The sequence below is a fragment of the Marmota monax genome, unplaced genomic scaffold (genome assembly GCF_021218885.2).
Source record: "Marmota monax isolate L192 unplaced genomic scaffold, Marmota_monax_Labrador192_F-V1.1 WCK01_AAM20220418_F8-fsc00011, whole genome shotgun sequence".
Classification (NCBI taxonomy): domain Eukaryota; kingdom Metazoa; phylum Chordata; class Mammalia; order Rodentia; family Sciuridae; genus Marmota; species Marmota monax.
This window is the reverse complement of record NW_026693082.1, coordinates 7,571,181-7,584,773: the sequence shown is the minus strand read 5'-3', so window position 1 is coordinate 7,584,773 and position 13,593 is coordinate 7,571,181. Positions and strand designations below refer to the sequence as shown.

The 13,593-nt window shown below is 32.0% G+C and overlaps 1 protein-coding gene across 7 annotated transcripts in view; it reads right to left on the bottom strand.

Moving 5' to 3' along the window:
- Pds5b (PDS5 cohesin associated factor B) overlaps window positions 1–13,593 on the bottom strand; it is a 193,993-nt gene that overhangs the window by 92,952 nt on the left and 87,448 nt on the right. For all 7 annotated transcript variants that reach the window (XM_046454163.2, XM_046454164.2, XM_046454167.2 and 4 more), the window contains exons 8-10: window positions 11,052–11,192; window positions 8,864–8,979; window positions 5,714–5,808 (exon numbers count right to left, since the gene is read on the bottom strand). In XM_046454163.2, the coding sequence (XP_046310119.1) occupies window positions 5,714–5,808; window positions 8,864–8,979; window positions 11,052–11,192 (352 nt within the window). The remainder of the gene's footprint in view (window positions 1–5,713; window positions 5,809–8,863; window positions 8,980–11,051; window positions 11,193–13,593) is intronic.

Genomic DNA, 13,593 nt, shown 5'->3' with positions numbered 1-13,593 from the left:
GTAAAACCTCTCTCCTCATTGGCTGGGCAAGGAAGCAGATTAAGTAGTTTCTAACTTCATTAATTAAGCAAATCATAGAAATGAACAAAATTCTATCAATGTTAAACATTTCGTTTTTGTTTTCCATATAAGTAGATAAAACACTCAATCAAGTCAAGCTGTGCTATTGGGAAAAGGCTAGAGTATTAGAATTTCTTTCCTGTAACTAAGGAAACTCTGAATAAGGTTACTGAAAGAATAAAATTGAGATATTGGCAGCCAAGAAACAGAATAAGAAAGATTTTAGGGCAATTCGACTAAATGAGAAAAGGCCAAGGGAAAGACAGAAGAAATGAAACAGATTTCACAATTATGAGTCAAAAACATGGAGTTCATACATAGCAATGAGTAAACTGGAAAACAAATTTAACATACTTCAGTAATGAAATCTTAAGTTTTAGGTGCAAAAACTAAACACAAATTAAACAAAATATTACTCATCTTTTTATGATGAGAGAGAAATTTGGTTGTTTGGGTTACGAAAAATAGTCTTGCCTATACACAAACAGTGTTTTTGATTTTGAGTAGATTTAATTCTCTAGAAACAGTTTTAACAATTATGATTCAAGCACCCATAACATCACTGCCCATGTCATAACCCCTCCACTTTGCACATGCTGTATTAATAGAAACTATTCTAAAAGTGAGAAAGACTATATGTTGCTAGAAAAAACTTCTAAAGAAATGCAAATGTTGTTTACCTAACCCAGTAAATTTAGCACTATGATTTCAAATGAACATGTTAAAAGAGCTCAAATTCCTATCCTTACCAAGATACATACAGAAGTTTTATAGTTAACTGTACTCCAAAAGCATCACATACTATTTTATGTGTCACGTAGAAACAAAAGAAATCCAATGACACTCCATCAATTTTAAAATGCATCACAACTTCTCTAAAACTAGCCATTCATGTTAAACAAGTATACACAAACGTTATTAATTCACAGACATCAACTGAGAGGAGAAAGTGATAATGGAGAAGAAAAAAGAAATTCTCAATTATTAGCATAACAAAGCATCTACTAATATTCTTCACAATATGGCTGCATCCCTCAAAATTTGGCTAAAGTCACAAGAAGGAATCTCACAATTACTATCAGCAAAAGAAGATAAATCTGTGTGTTTAACATATTTATTTCTGCTCACTCCTGAAACTCTACTAAAATGGTTAAAGGAGAAACATAACAAGAAGAGATCATAGCAAGAGATGATCTGTCAACAAAACTGACAGATGCAACACAGGTAAATGACACAGGACAAAGGAAAAGGATGAAATCCAAATGAGAAAGAAAACATTAAACAAGCTCATTTTCAGAACAGAACCCAGGAAATATTTAAAAATTTCAGAGACCTAAAGAGAGAAGAGATGCCGACTTTGGCTGAATGCAAGGAGTGCCAAAAATCTATATAAATGTTAACAGTGGCTTACCAATTGAGAACTGTTCTTTGACTTCCCCTCCCTTAGCTCTGCATTCTAAATTCCAAAGATAACCTACACCTAAATTATTAAGATGTTATAAGCTAAATAATCTTTCTTTAAATTCACAAAATTCAGAACATTTAGTGACCCTCAGATAACATTAGAATCTATAATGCACCTGTGCATCAACTAACACAAAGCATGTAAATTACTTTGAGGTTTAACTTTCAGAAAAGTAATACATTTGTCTAAAGAATTACAGGTAATAGCCTGAGATGGTCAAGGTCAATGTTCTAGGCTAGAGGAAAACAAGGGAAACCCATTGCCCTGAACGGCCAAGACCCATTCAGCACATAGTCTCCCTGCTATCCTACTATCCTTTCTTTCCCTAACTATACATTACATTTGGATATAATTTTTTAATTACATTATGTAAATTACTTTACAAATTTTATTTAAGGACATCAAAAGTAGAATTATAAATTATTTGGTTAAGAGAAGCACTGGATCTGCTGGGGTTGAGAACCACTGCAGCACAAGGTTCATATGCAGAAAGTAAGATGATAGTCCTGGTCAGGAATGAAGCCCATGGAATTTAAAATATTAGCGGTGGTGAGCTTAAAAGAAAATATTATAATTGAAGATCTGATAGAAAGTAATAAAAATCAAAGCTTTCACCTTCAAACAAAATGAAGGATTGTTTTCTTACTCTCATTAGAGTTTCGTCACTCTCTAGCAGTGAAAATCTCAGAAGATCTGCCACCATATTTCACGTAGGGAAGAAAGAAATAAGACAGAAATCTTCTATAAAATGAAATAAATAGATAGAATATAGCCCTCATCTGTAGAAAAGGGATGGCAGTTAGAAAGTTCGAAGAATATATGAAAAAAAAAAAAAAAAAACAAGCGAATCCCATTATTGTGTACATCCACAAGAATGGGGTACTAATTAGAATAAGATATTAAATATGCATACATAATTTTATCAAAACATTCTACTGTCATGTACAATTAAAATAATCAATAAAAAAATAAATAAAAGTTCAAGGGGAAAAAAAAATTAAGGAGAGACTATATCTAAGGTCATCGAGAAAGAGAAAAAGCCAACAAAGACCTAAGAAGGAACAATAAACTTTGGCAGTTAATTCCCAGCACTATCTCTTTCCTTCTTTGTAAATCCTTTACAACCTATGTGACCTAACATGAGAGCAAATTCAAAGAAAGAGAAGCTCTCTGTAGTCATGTATAATTTAACTTGGTACAGACTGCTACAAGTTGAAAAGAAAAAAAAAAAAAACACTAAGGTCTGATTATACTTAAATAAATGAAAAAAAATGACAAACACTGTATAAAAGTGAGAAAATTCAAAATCTAAAATGAAAGCCTAAAAATAAATGAAGAATTTATTTTAATGGTATCATCTTGATATCATTAAAATAAATTTTAATAATAAATTTTAAGAGAATGTGACCAATTTTTCATACTGAATTATTTCGAATTCTTTAAGCTTCTTAAAGATGAATAATAAAACTAAAAAATATATCGGAACACCAATGAAACTCCATATCATACACACACAAGAATGGGATCATAATTAGAATAAGTTATACACCATGTATGTATAATATGTCAAAATATACTCTACTTCACGTATATCTAACAATAACAAATAAAAAATATTTTGGAGATAAGCCTTACCTAAATACTTTCAAGAATAAATCTTTAAGAATGGTATGAACAAGTGAGATACAAAAGGAGGGAAAAAACTAGACTTTGGAAAGTAAGTGAAAAAATATAACTTCAGATTTTCAAGAAAACAAAATCCCTAGCCAGTTAAGGGGAAATTGGTAAACCAATCCATATATTACACATTATACAAAAAGCATAGGAACTGTACAAGTACTTCTGGAGCTTAAGGCAATGGAGAAGAAGGGAGAAGGGGCACCTGGATGAAAACTGAGAAAATACAACCACCCATCTAGAAGATTACCCCTATGCCATTTCAAACTGAGCCTAAAGAAAACTTTTAATAAATAGTGCAAATCAGAGAATCTCTAACATGGGGAATACCCAAACAGTTGAGGGCATGGACACTATAACCTAAAAGAACAACAGACAAGAAATGTGAATGCAGAATTCCACTGTCCTTTTCCCACAGACACTAGAAACTAGATTTACAGAAAAGATGTTCTTCCATGGAAATCCGACCCGCTAAAGTAGAAATATCTAAAGTAAGGGTCTTCCCACAAATAACTCACCCTTATCACCCTAAAGTTCAGAGTTGACAGATCCATTCATAATCTCAGAAATTTCCAAATGGCTTTTCATTTAGTCACATTCCTGTTCCCATTAAACACCTTCAAATTACCAAGCATTTTGAGGAAATGTTTTTAACAAAGAAAACAGACACAAAAACAATAAAATGGGGGGGGGGGGCAGTTACTAAAAACATTTTGTAGAGGAAAAAAACTCCCCACAAAACTAACATTCATGGTCCCAGAAAATACTACATGGAATAACACAAGAAAAGGATGCTATAAAAAAAGAAATATCCAGGGGAAAAAAAGGAGGAAAGACGACATGGGGAGACAGGAGGGTGAAACAGACAGACAGATACACAGACATGCAGGCAGAGAAATAAAGGGACAGGAAGGAAGGGAAAGAGAGAGGAAGAAAGAAAAAGAGAAAAAGAGCCAATGTGGAGGGAAGGCAAAGAAGGGAAGAAGAATGCATGGTTCCAGTATCAAGGCTATATAGAAGCAGCTAATTGTACAAGCAATCCAGATGTGAAAAGGAAGATAGACATCTCCAAAGTGAGATGTCTCCCCAGAAAAGGATGAAACTGGTAAAAATACCTGCTTCTTTAGATGATTGATAATAATTTAATATAACTAAATGCATTACTATGACAAGTCTTTGTTTAAATACAAATGAATATAGTTCGTGGTATTCTTTATCAAAAGAAACTCAGTAGTAGTAATTAAGATTTGAAAAGCAATGATAAGGAAGACTGTAAAAAAAGGCAGTTAAAAATGTACTACAGGGCTGGGATTTTAGCTCACAGGTAGAGCACTCGCCTACCATGCGTGGGGCACTGGGTTCGATCCTCAGCACCACATAAATATTAAATAAAGACATTGTATCCACCTATAACTAAAAAATAAATATTTTTTAAATGTACTACAAATTGGGAAGTTTTAAAAAATAAATTAAATAACTAAAAGAGTGTGAAAGATGAGAGACTGATAAGTTAAAGCCTTTAAGGGTCTGTGATTGCTCAGAAAAAAAGCTAGAGTTCTGGTTAATTTTAGACTTCGTTACCAATTATGTACTCAAAGCACCAAAAAATAGTGTTTACTTTGGAACCCACAGAAAAGAAAGGAAAAAATAGAACAAAGAAAATCCATCCAACAGAAAAGAGAGAGAAACATAAAAAAGAAAGAAGAAAGGAAAAAAAAGAAATAGTAGAATAAGACAGCAAGTTCAACTCCCATCAAATTCAAATAATATTTCAATGAAATGTTCTAAACACATTATAATACTATACATCCTTTATGGAAAGATACACATATGGTAGCTACAAAAATATGGATGGTATGCAGACCAAATTCAGTTGAGCAGCTATACTCTATAAAAGCAGGGAGAACAGTTTGTGAGGGCATTTTGACTATATACGTTTTTAGTCTCAAAAACACAGCAAGTGCTAACATTTATAAGGAAGACATAGTGGCTGCTAAACTAATCTAAATCTTCTGGGCTATTTAATAATATTTAAAAATTGAATAGAACAGTAATAGATATGATATTCTCATTAGTACATAAATGCAAATTTCTGAACTGGCTTATGCCGTCCAGAGTTTTAAAGCTACCTCCAACTAGCACAGTGAAATTAAATTACAAATCAATGACTCTCACCTAGTTCTAAAAATATTAAAGACTATGAGTCTTAACAATCTATTCAGTCAACACCGGTTCAAATTCAAATTCTTTAAAAAAATTTGGAACTGTCCGTTAACTAAGAAACTAATTTTCATGAAGACATATTTTCATACGTGTTTCTAGCCAACACAGGAACTATGCTATAAAGATTATAGCTTCAGAGAATAATTTTCATGAGGATGAATTGGAATAAGACAATTTCAACTACTAAAACAATAAAAGTAAGGATTGTAAAACACACACACACACACACACACACACTCCGCCCACTAAGAACACCTAGGAATATTTGCTGTTACATGTATATAGTACCTGTTAAATCCTTTGCTAAATCAGGGTGGTTCATGAGACAATGACTAGCAAATTTCACACATTCCAGGCGTATTGGTACATGGATATCATTAAACCTGATAAAATATAAAGGCACACAGTAATATTTAGAAGAGAAACAGATGTATTTAATCTATACTCAATTTTATTTCTTGAATTAAAGAAAAATCAATTTGTATAGGAAAATCCAAAATGAAGCCAGACCATTTTTAACAAATTTTTTGACTATATATCAATTAATCAACTAAAGCAATCTCATAATTTTAAGAACCATGCAACTTCTTTTAAACATTAAATATTTGGCTCAGATGTAAGAATTAGAATGACAATATTTTCCTATAAATATACTTTCAGCTAGTCAAGATGGTGCATGCTTGTAATCTCAGAGACTCAGGAGGCTGAGACAGGAGAATCACAAGTTCGAGGTCAGCCTCAGCAACTTAGCAAGACCCTGTCTCAAAATAAAAAAAGGTCTGGAGATGTGACTCAGTGATTAAATATCTCTATGTTCAATTCCAGTACAAAAAAAAAAAAAAAAACCTTTCAAAATATATCTGTTGTAAATGTACATGTGATGGGTGTATAATTTTTTTCCCAGAGAAATGTTATATAAATCCTACTCCATGTTTGAAAAAAAAGTTTTCTCCAAAGTATTTTTTCTTAAATATAGGACATTCACAAATGTCACATTAAACCCCTGTTATTTTATATCACATGACTCCAAACTTATCCCAAAATTATTCCTATCCAGTTAAACATCACAATTTTTATGTTTCCAATAATAGCAAAGCAAACTGTATCTGTAAATACTTATGTCACTATAAAAATTTAAATCTCTTTGGTTGATATGCCATGTAAATCTCTTAATTTTGTTCCCACCCCCACATTTTTAATAATTTTTTGGAGAAAATGGTATGATGTATATGTATAAGTGTAGACTTTTCCCTTGGTTTAGATTTTGCTAATTTTATCATTCTGATGTCTATTAACAGGTTCCTAATCTTAAGACATAGCTAATTATATCTAGAAATATAATCATATTAGGATTCAATTTTATTTTCAGCAAGACTACTTCAAAGACAGTGTTGTGTTCTCCATCGGAAAGCATATGATATTTTGTTGATTATCACTAATGGATGGTGTTCAAAGTCTAGATACATTCGTTCATAAGGAAATGCAAAATGATTTTCTTTTTTAAAAAAACATTAAGTGTCAATATCATTAAAGTGAAGTCATGATTTTCTAGTAAATATCTTTACATGGCTTAGTTCTGTAAAATCAAAAGACTACCAAATTTTGTATCACCCAATACCATAAGAAATAAAATTCAGCATTTATATAAAGAAGAAAAAAGCCTTCAAAATCAGCACCAAATTACTCATAACTTTTTTTTTTTTTAAACTCTATAAAGTACCACCTCCCTCTCTAGTACAGAAAGTACTAAACTAAAATCTAGCCTATGGATCCATATAAAGTTTCCAAGTTTCCTAAGTGTTTTGAGTTCAACTATTCAATCCTATATACCTTACTAATACTTTTTTTCAATTACACATGCAGCTCATTATCATTACAAATAAATACAATGAAATATCTTCTAAAACAGCTACTAAAAATTGGTGTTGTTTCATTTATTTCTGTTATTGTTGTTTTTGTGGTGTTCTTCTTGTGTTTTGTGCTGGAAATCAAACCCAGACCTTAGACAAGTTGTCTACCACTGAGCTGCACCCCAGCCCAAAAGTTGGTACTATTTAATTCTATGTAAGTTTGATGTCATTAATATTAAAAGGAAAAACTACAATGTAATAATAGGCGACATGTAAATAGGATTTCCCAACTGAAAACCTATAAAGTAAATTCTGCATAATACAAGCAATACATGACTATACATTAAAAATGTATTTTTCTTTCAGAAATTTAAATAAAATGAACTTGGAGTTGCATAATTTAAAATGATAGAATACTGTGCCCTGCTGTCCAAGAACTTTCCACTGCATTTAAAGTTTAAAAAAAAAAAACCTCTAGGGAAAAAAAAAAACAGGTGACAATGGGCTAATATTTATTATCTTAACTTCCTCATTAAAATTATTATTGATGGGCGGGGGTTGTGGCTCAGTGGTAGAGTGCTTGCCTAGCATGCGTGAGGCACTGGATTAGATCCCCAGCACCACATAAAAATAAACATAAACAAAATAAAGGTACAAAAAATTTTTTTTTAATTATTATTGAACTATGTAAACACTAAGAAATCAGATTCGTAATTTAGAGCTCAACAGGCACTTATAAAGGCTTATATCCTCATTTAACAAATTGAGAAAAATAAAACCAAAAGATTATTTAAAATCATTGACAGTTCTGTCATTATAATGGAAAAGACCTTATGATACCAGTACAAACATTTGAATACAAAAATAGAATCAGAACTTTTAAATCCTGTTAGTGTATGACTTAACTGCATAATGTGTTGTCAGAATAATTTAAGAGAATAAAAATTATCCTTTAGTCTCAGGGTTAAATTATGGTTTCAGCCATAGCATTTGTAGTGCTCTTATATTTTCAAGGTCAGGAATCTCTTTGTGAAAAGGTAATGAAATGAATCTCTCCCAAAGGAAAGCAACATCCAAAAACACACTCAAAATCTTGCAACCAATTTCAGGTATTATGTGGCTCAATAAAGGCATAAAAGGAAAGCTAGGTCATCATTAAAAAATACAGAAAGATAGAAAGAGAAACGTACATAAGTCATTTATTTATCAATTTTGTTAATATCCTTATATTTTGAATTATCTCCAAATAATCTGATTAAATACAACTTTTTGTGGAGGGGTTTCATCTCCCTGAAGTATTTTCAGAACTCTTAAATTATATATTTTAATTTTATAGTTGTAATACTATGTGAGATAGCTTTTAAAATATATCATCATAGAATGAAAAGATAAAGGGAAATTTTTAAAATACCAAACATTATCAACATTGAAAATTTCAAATGATTGTACTGGTATCATTTCGTCTTTTCCATTATATATTTTAATGATTTCAGAGGACACAACTTAAATGTAAATGCTATTTTAAAAAAGCAATCTAAGTAGATATAAACGTATATTACTTTTTTCCAAGGAAACCAAAATCATATACCTGCCCAAGTAGCACTGCCAAAGTGGTTTGTTTTGAGACGCCAATTCTGAATCCTTTGCCCCAAACATTTTTGCTAGTAGTTTAACAACTTGGAGTCGTTCCTCATTATCATTGCTCTACAACAAAACATAACCAATTTTAAAATCATAAAGCAGATATTCAGAACATGACTTATCCCATGGTTTCCCTTATCCCATGGTTTCCCTTATCTTTCTATTCACAGAAACAGAAAAACTTTTATGAACTCCAAATGAAAAACTTGCATAAAAAATGCCCACTGCACTTTTTATAAAATTATACTCATCATAAATGTGCTAATCTTCTCAAATTACATTAAGGTAGTACACCCTACATAAAAACACAGTCTTAAAAGTATGATAATGTTAGAGGGCCCCTCCTACATCTAAGGTTTACTTCCATTCAGTAACCTACTAAAAAGAGTCTTCAAAGATTGTCGTTTTTAAGAATGGACACCTGAGGAGGCCAGGCCTATAGTAAACAGTGAACTCTGTATGACTGTAATTCTTAGCTCTTTGTAGAAATGAGTATGTGTTGAAGTCTCCCAATAGGAGAGCCAGTTAAGCTACATAGAGCAGATTCCTAAATGAAGTTCTGCAGCATAATGATGAAGCTTTGCATATGTGAAAATTAAAATTTCTGGTGTATATTCTATAATGCAGACACCCTGGGGATAAAAATTCAACTTCATTGTTGATTTTGGTACCACCCAACAAATGAATGGTTAAATGAACAAGTAAATCACAATAGTAGACTTGAACATATATGAATAACACATTACAAAATTTTTTTAAACCAATGCCTTACTCATCCTAGTGTTCGAGAGCCTCCACAATATGATCTAACTCATCTCTTTATTCTGCAAAATAAGTACTTATCAGTGCTGGCTATACATTAGAACCATCTCTAAAGATTGCAAACAAACCTGATGCCTAGTCTTTACTTTCAGAAATTCTGATTCAACTGGTCTGATTTAATACCTGGAAATCTACTTCATTAAGGTTCTGCGAGCAAAGCATCCAGGAGTGATTTACATTTACTTTATGCTACCTTTCAACTATAATTCTTTTGTGTTCCAGAAATTCACCCAGCACCTTCCTACCTCTATATGCTTCTGCATGCTGTCTCCTTTGCTTCAATTGTATGCTGTTTGTATCTCTTATGACACTTAAAATATCTGGACTCTTATTAGATATGGATTTTTTTTTCCTCTTCCTCCCATACTAGATGTTAAGTTGGCTGAAAGCAGGGATGATAATTTCCTTATTTTTATATTTTTCATAGTGTGTAGGAAAATGCACATAGCACTTATTTTATTTTTACTATAGAAAATCAGATAAACCAACAAATAATCAGAAGTGTGACTGCCTTGCCTAACTAAAATTGCTAACCACATTAAAAAGGGGACAAGGGACCAATCAACCAAATGTCTCACTTGAGAAAAATATACTCCAGACTAAAACAAGAATAATTATTCATGGGTTATTTATGGTATTCACACTATCAATGTGAACTGTTTTATTTTGGTTTTAGAAACAAATCAAATTTTTTAGAAATAAGAAATTTACATAGAAATCATTAGGAATTTTTCTGGGTGATACACTGGGATCCATGAAAGTTTAATCATTATAATCGGCTTTATTTAATTTTATTGTAATGATCAGGGAAAAAAGGGGGGGTGTCCTCCAATTCTGCAAATGAAACAGCATAATTTAATGTCAAAGTAATGACTTACTACCAAAGATTTCACAGGACTCTGTGAAAACCAAACAAACTTTCAACAATAATAAGATAATATGAGTAAGAGAAAACATTTACCATTATATGGATAATGAACTAAATAAACAACTTATGGCCCAATCAAGAAATCTGTACTCTATAAAATGCATTCTTTGAAAACAATGCTCAAATGTATAGCTATGATCTCAAAGACAAGCCAAAACTGGAATCAATCTGGAAAGAACCATCCTGCTAATCATTCAGCAACCAGCTACAATCTGCTAGATACCATGCCAGGCATTGGAGATACACAAACACACAAATAAATAATGGTAACAGAACTCCTAGTTCTGTTACATTCAGTTAAAATTACTTTTAAGAATTAAATAGCCATATATAATACTCTTTGCTAACTTGGGTGACAGAACCACATTATTTTTATAACAGTTACCTTTAATTTAAACTCAAGCTGGGGTAAAACAGAGAGCAGCAAATGACTATCAATATTGTAGAGCTCCAAAATTAAGTCAAACACATGTTCTGACAAATCACTGATAGATGTTTTCCCAAGCATCAGAACCTGATTAAAAAACTTTTGGAAGAGGAAAAAAAAAATTGCCATTAGTAGAAATGCCAAAGATAAAATGAATTTGCCAAAGTCTTATTATTCATTAAATTCATTATTATTTTAAGCAAAGTCAAACTAGGCATATCAAAACATTTTTAACAGTGGACAGGAAAACCATTAAAGGCTATGTGAAAAAATAAAACATGGAATTCACCTTGTACACAGTAAGACAGACTTGTATTGACTCATCAATTAATATGTATCAGTAAACCCTCTACCTTTCAAATACATCTTGTTCCCCATTGTGATAATTTATTGTGTCTGTGACAGTTTCGTTTTAAGTGTCAACTTGGTAGGATTAAGGGATACCTGCATAGCTGGTAAAGCATTGGATGTGTCTTCAAAGTGTTTCCAGAAAAGACTAAATCCATGGACTCCTCAAGTGGGGAAGATTGCCCTCGATGTGGGCGGGTACTATCCAATTGACTGGGATCCAGACACAACAAAAGGACAGTGGAAAGGCGAATTCATAGTTTTCTCTCCTGGAGCTGGGACCTCTATTACTGCCCTTGGACATCAGAACTCCAGGTTCTCCAGACTTTCTGACTACAAGACCTGCACCAGCAAATTCCCCCTCTCCCATTGGGTTCTCTAGCTTTTTGCCTTGGACTGAGATGAACCATCAGCTTCTCTAGTTATACAGCTTTCGGACAGCCTTTGACAGACTCCATAATAGCTTGAACTAATTCCCCTAGTAAATTTCCTCTCATACATATATACATACACCTATCCTACTGACTATTTCTCTGAAGAACCCTAATAAGAATGTCATCACCTCACTGGATAAATTCCTTAGGGGAAGGAGTTCACATCTTGTTCACCTTAGAGTACAGAAAACAACAGCATCTAAAAGAGTCTTCTTATGCTTTTATAAGTAGAAGCCAATATGTTTCATATATATAGCTTTATATTTTTAATGCAAAGCAAATTTTTAATCATTTTTGTCTTCTTTTACATTCTGATAAACAATGTATACATATGTACAAAGTTTACAACCTTAATTAAAATCCAATTAAAAGCACATATAAACACAGTCAACAAGATCTAAATAGTTTCTGCACTCGATCATTCATCATATAACTACCAAAGTGGATAAGAATATATAACACAATAACCAAATTCCTTGTTATCTAAAATCTTCCAAAACTTTAAAAAGTTAAAGATAAACCCATAGATTCTTAAGTGTCCTTGTCTTGTCAGAGGAGTATTTATGGATTCTTTACATCTCACAAGATGCCCTGATCTCACTGTGACAATTAATACACAACCTGGCTTAATTAGGTTTTTGCTTTCTATATAGAAAGTAGAGTCAAGTATTTCACATTTCTATATTTTATCCACTTACTCCTTTCACTCTTCGATTGGTTTTAAGTGAAGTATTCAGGTCTATGAACCAATACAGATTACCTTGCCAAGAAAGGGACAAAAGAACAAATCTAATGGGGGGGGGGGGGATGTTAAAAATAACATATTTGCCCTTCCTATTTATCAATTTTGTGAAAACGGAACTTCATGACATTAAAAGGTTAAATTCTCATTGACACTAAAAATAAAGTGGCTCTTTTTTTGCTTCTATTCACAAACTTTCTCCTGTTTAAAAAAAAAAAAAGAGTAAACTAAAAATCCCTCAATCTACTTTTTCTTAATAAAGAACAATAATCCATTCCAATCTGACCACCATGGTAATTAAACCATTATCATCTTCTATCAGTCTGGGAAAAAAACTTACTTTACAAAATACAGACAAAATCATTCTCTGCTTTTATTTCTTACAAATTCCACTAAAACATTCACTGAACACCTATAGTTTGCAAAAACGCAGTGATCAAGTTGATCTTCTCCATTTTATAACGAGTCTAGCACCATGCCTGACACTGAGTGGGTATCCAACACATATTTGATAAATGAATAAATAAATAATATAATATGTATTCTGGGGCTGGGGTTGTGACTCAGTGGTAGAGTGCTCACCTAGCATATGCGAAGCCTTGGGTTCAATCCTCAGCGCCACATAAAAATAAATAAAGATATTGTGTTCAACTACAACTAAAAAATAAATATTTAAAAAAATATGTATTCTGATATGAGTAAAAGACACGAAGCCCTACGTAAGGGCTTAAATGTTGAGTAAAGGCAGATATAGATATAAACGAAACATCTTCTTCCAAAAAAAAAAATCCATTAGTCTTTCATTTGCAAACAAGAAATTAATTTACATATTACAAATCATATTTCTTAATAGCACTGCCTCCTAATGAAAGAAGGCACAAGTCAGTAATAAATCCTACCTTAGATTTACATGGCTAATTTCAGTTAATAAAGTACTTTCACATTAAATAACAATATTATTTACTACAATCCCCAG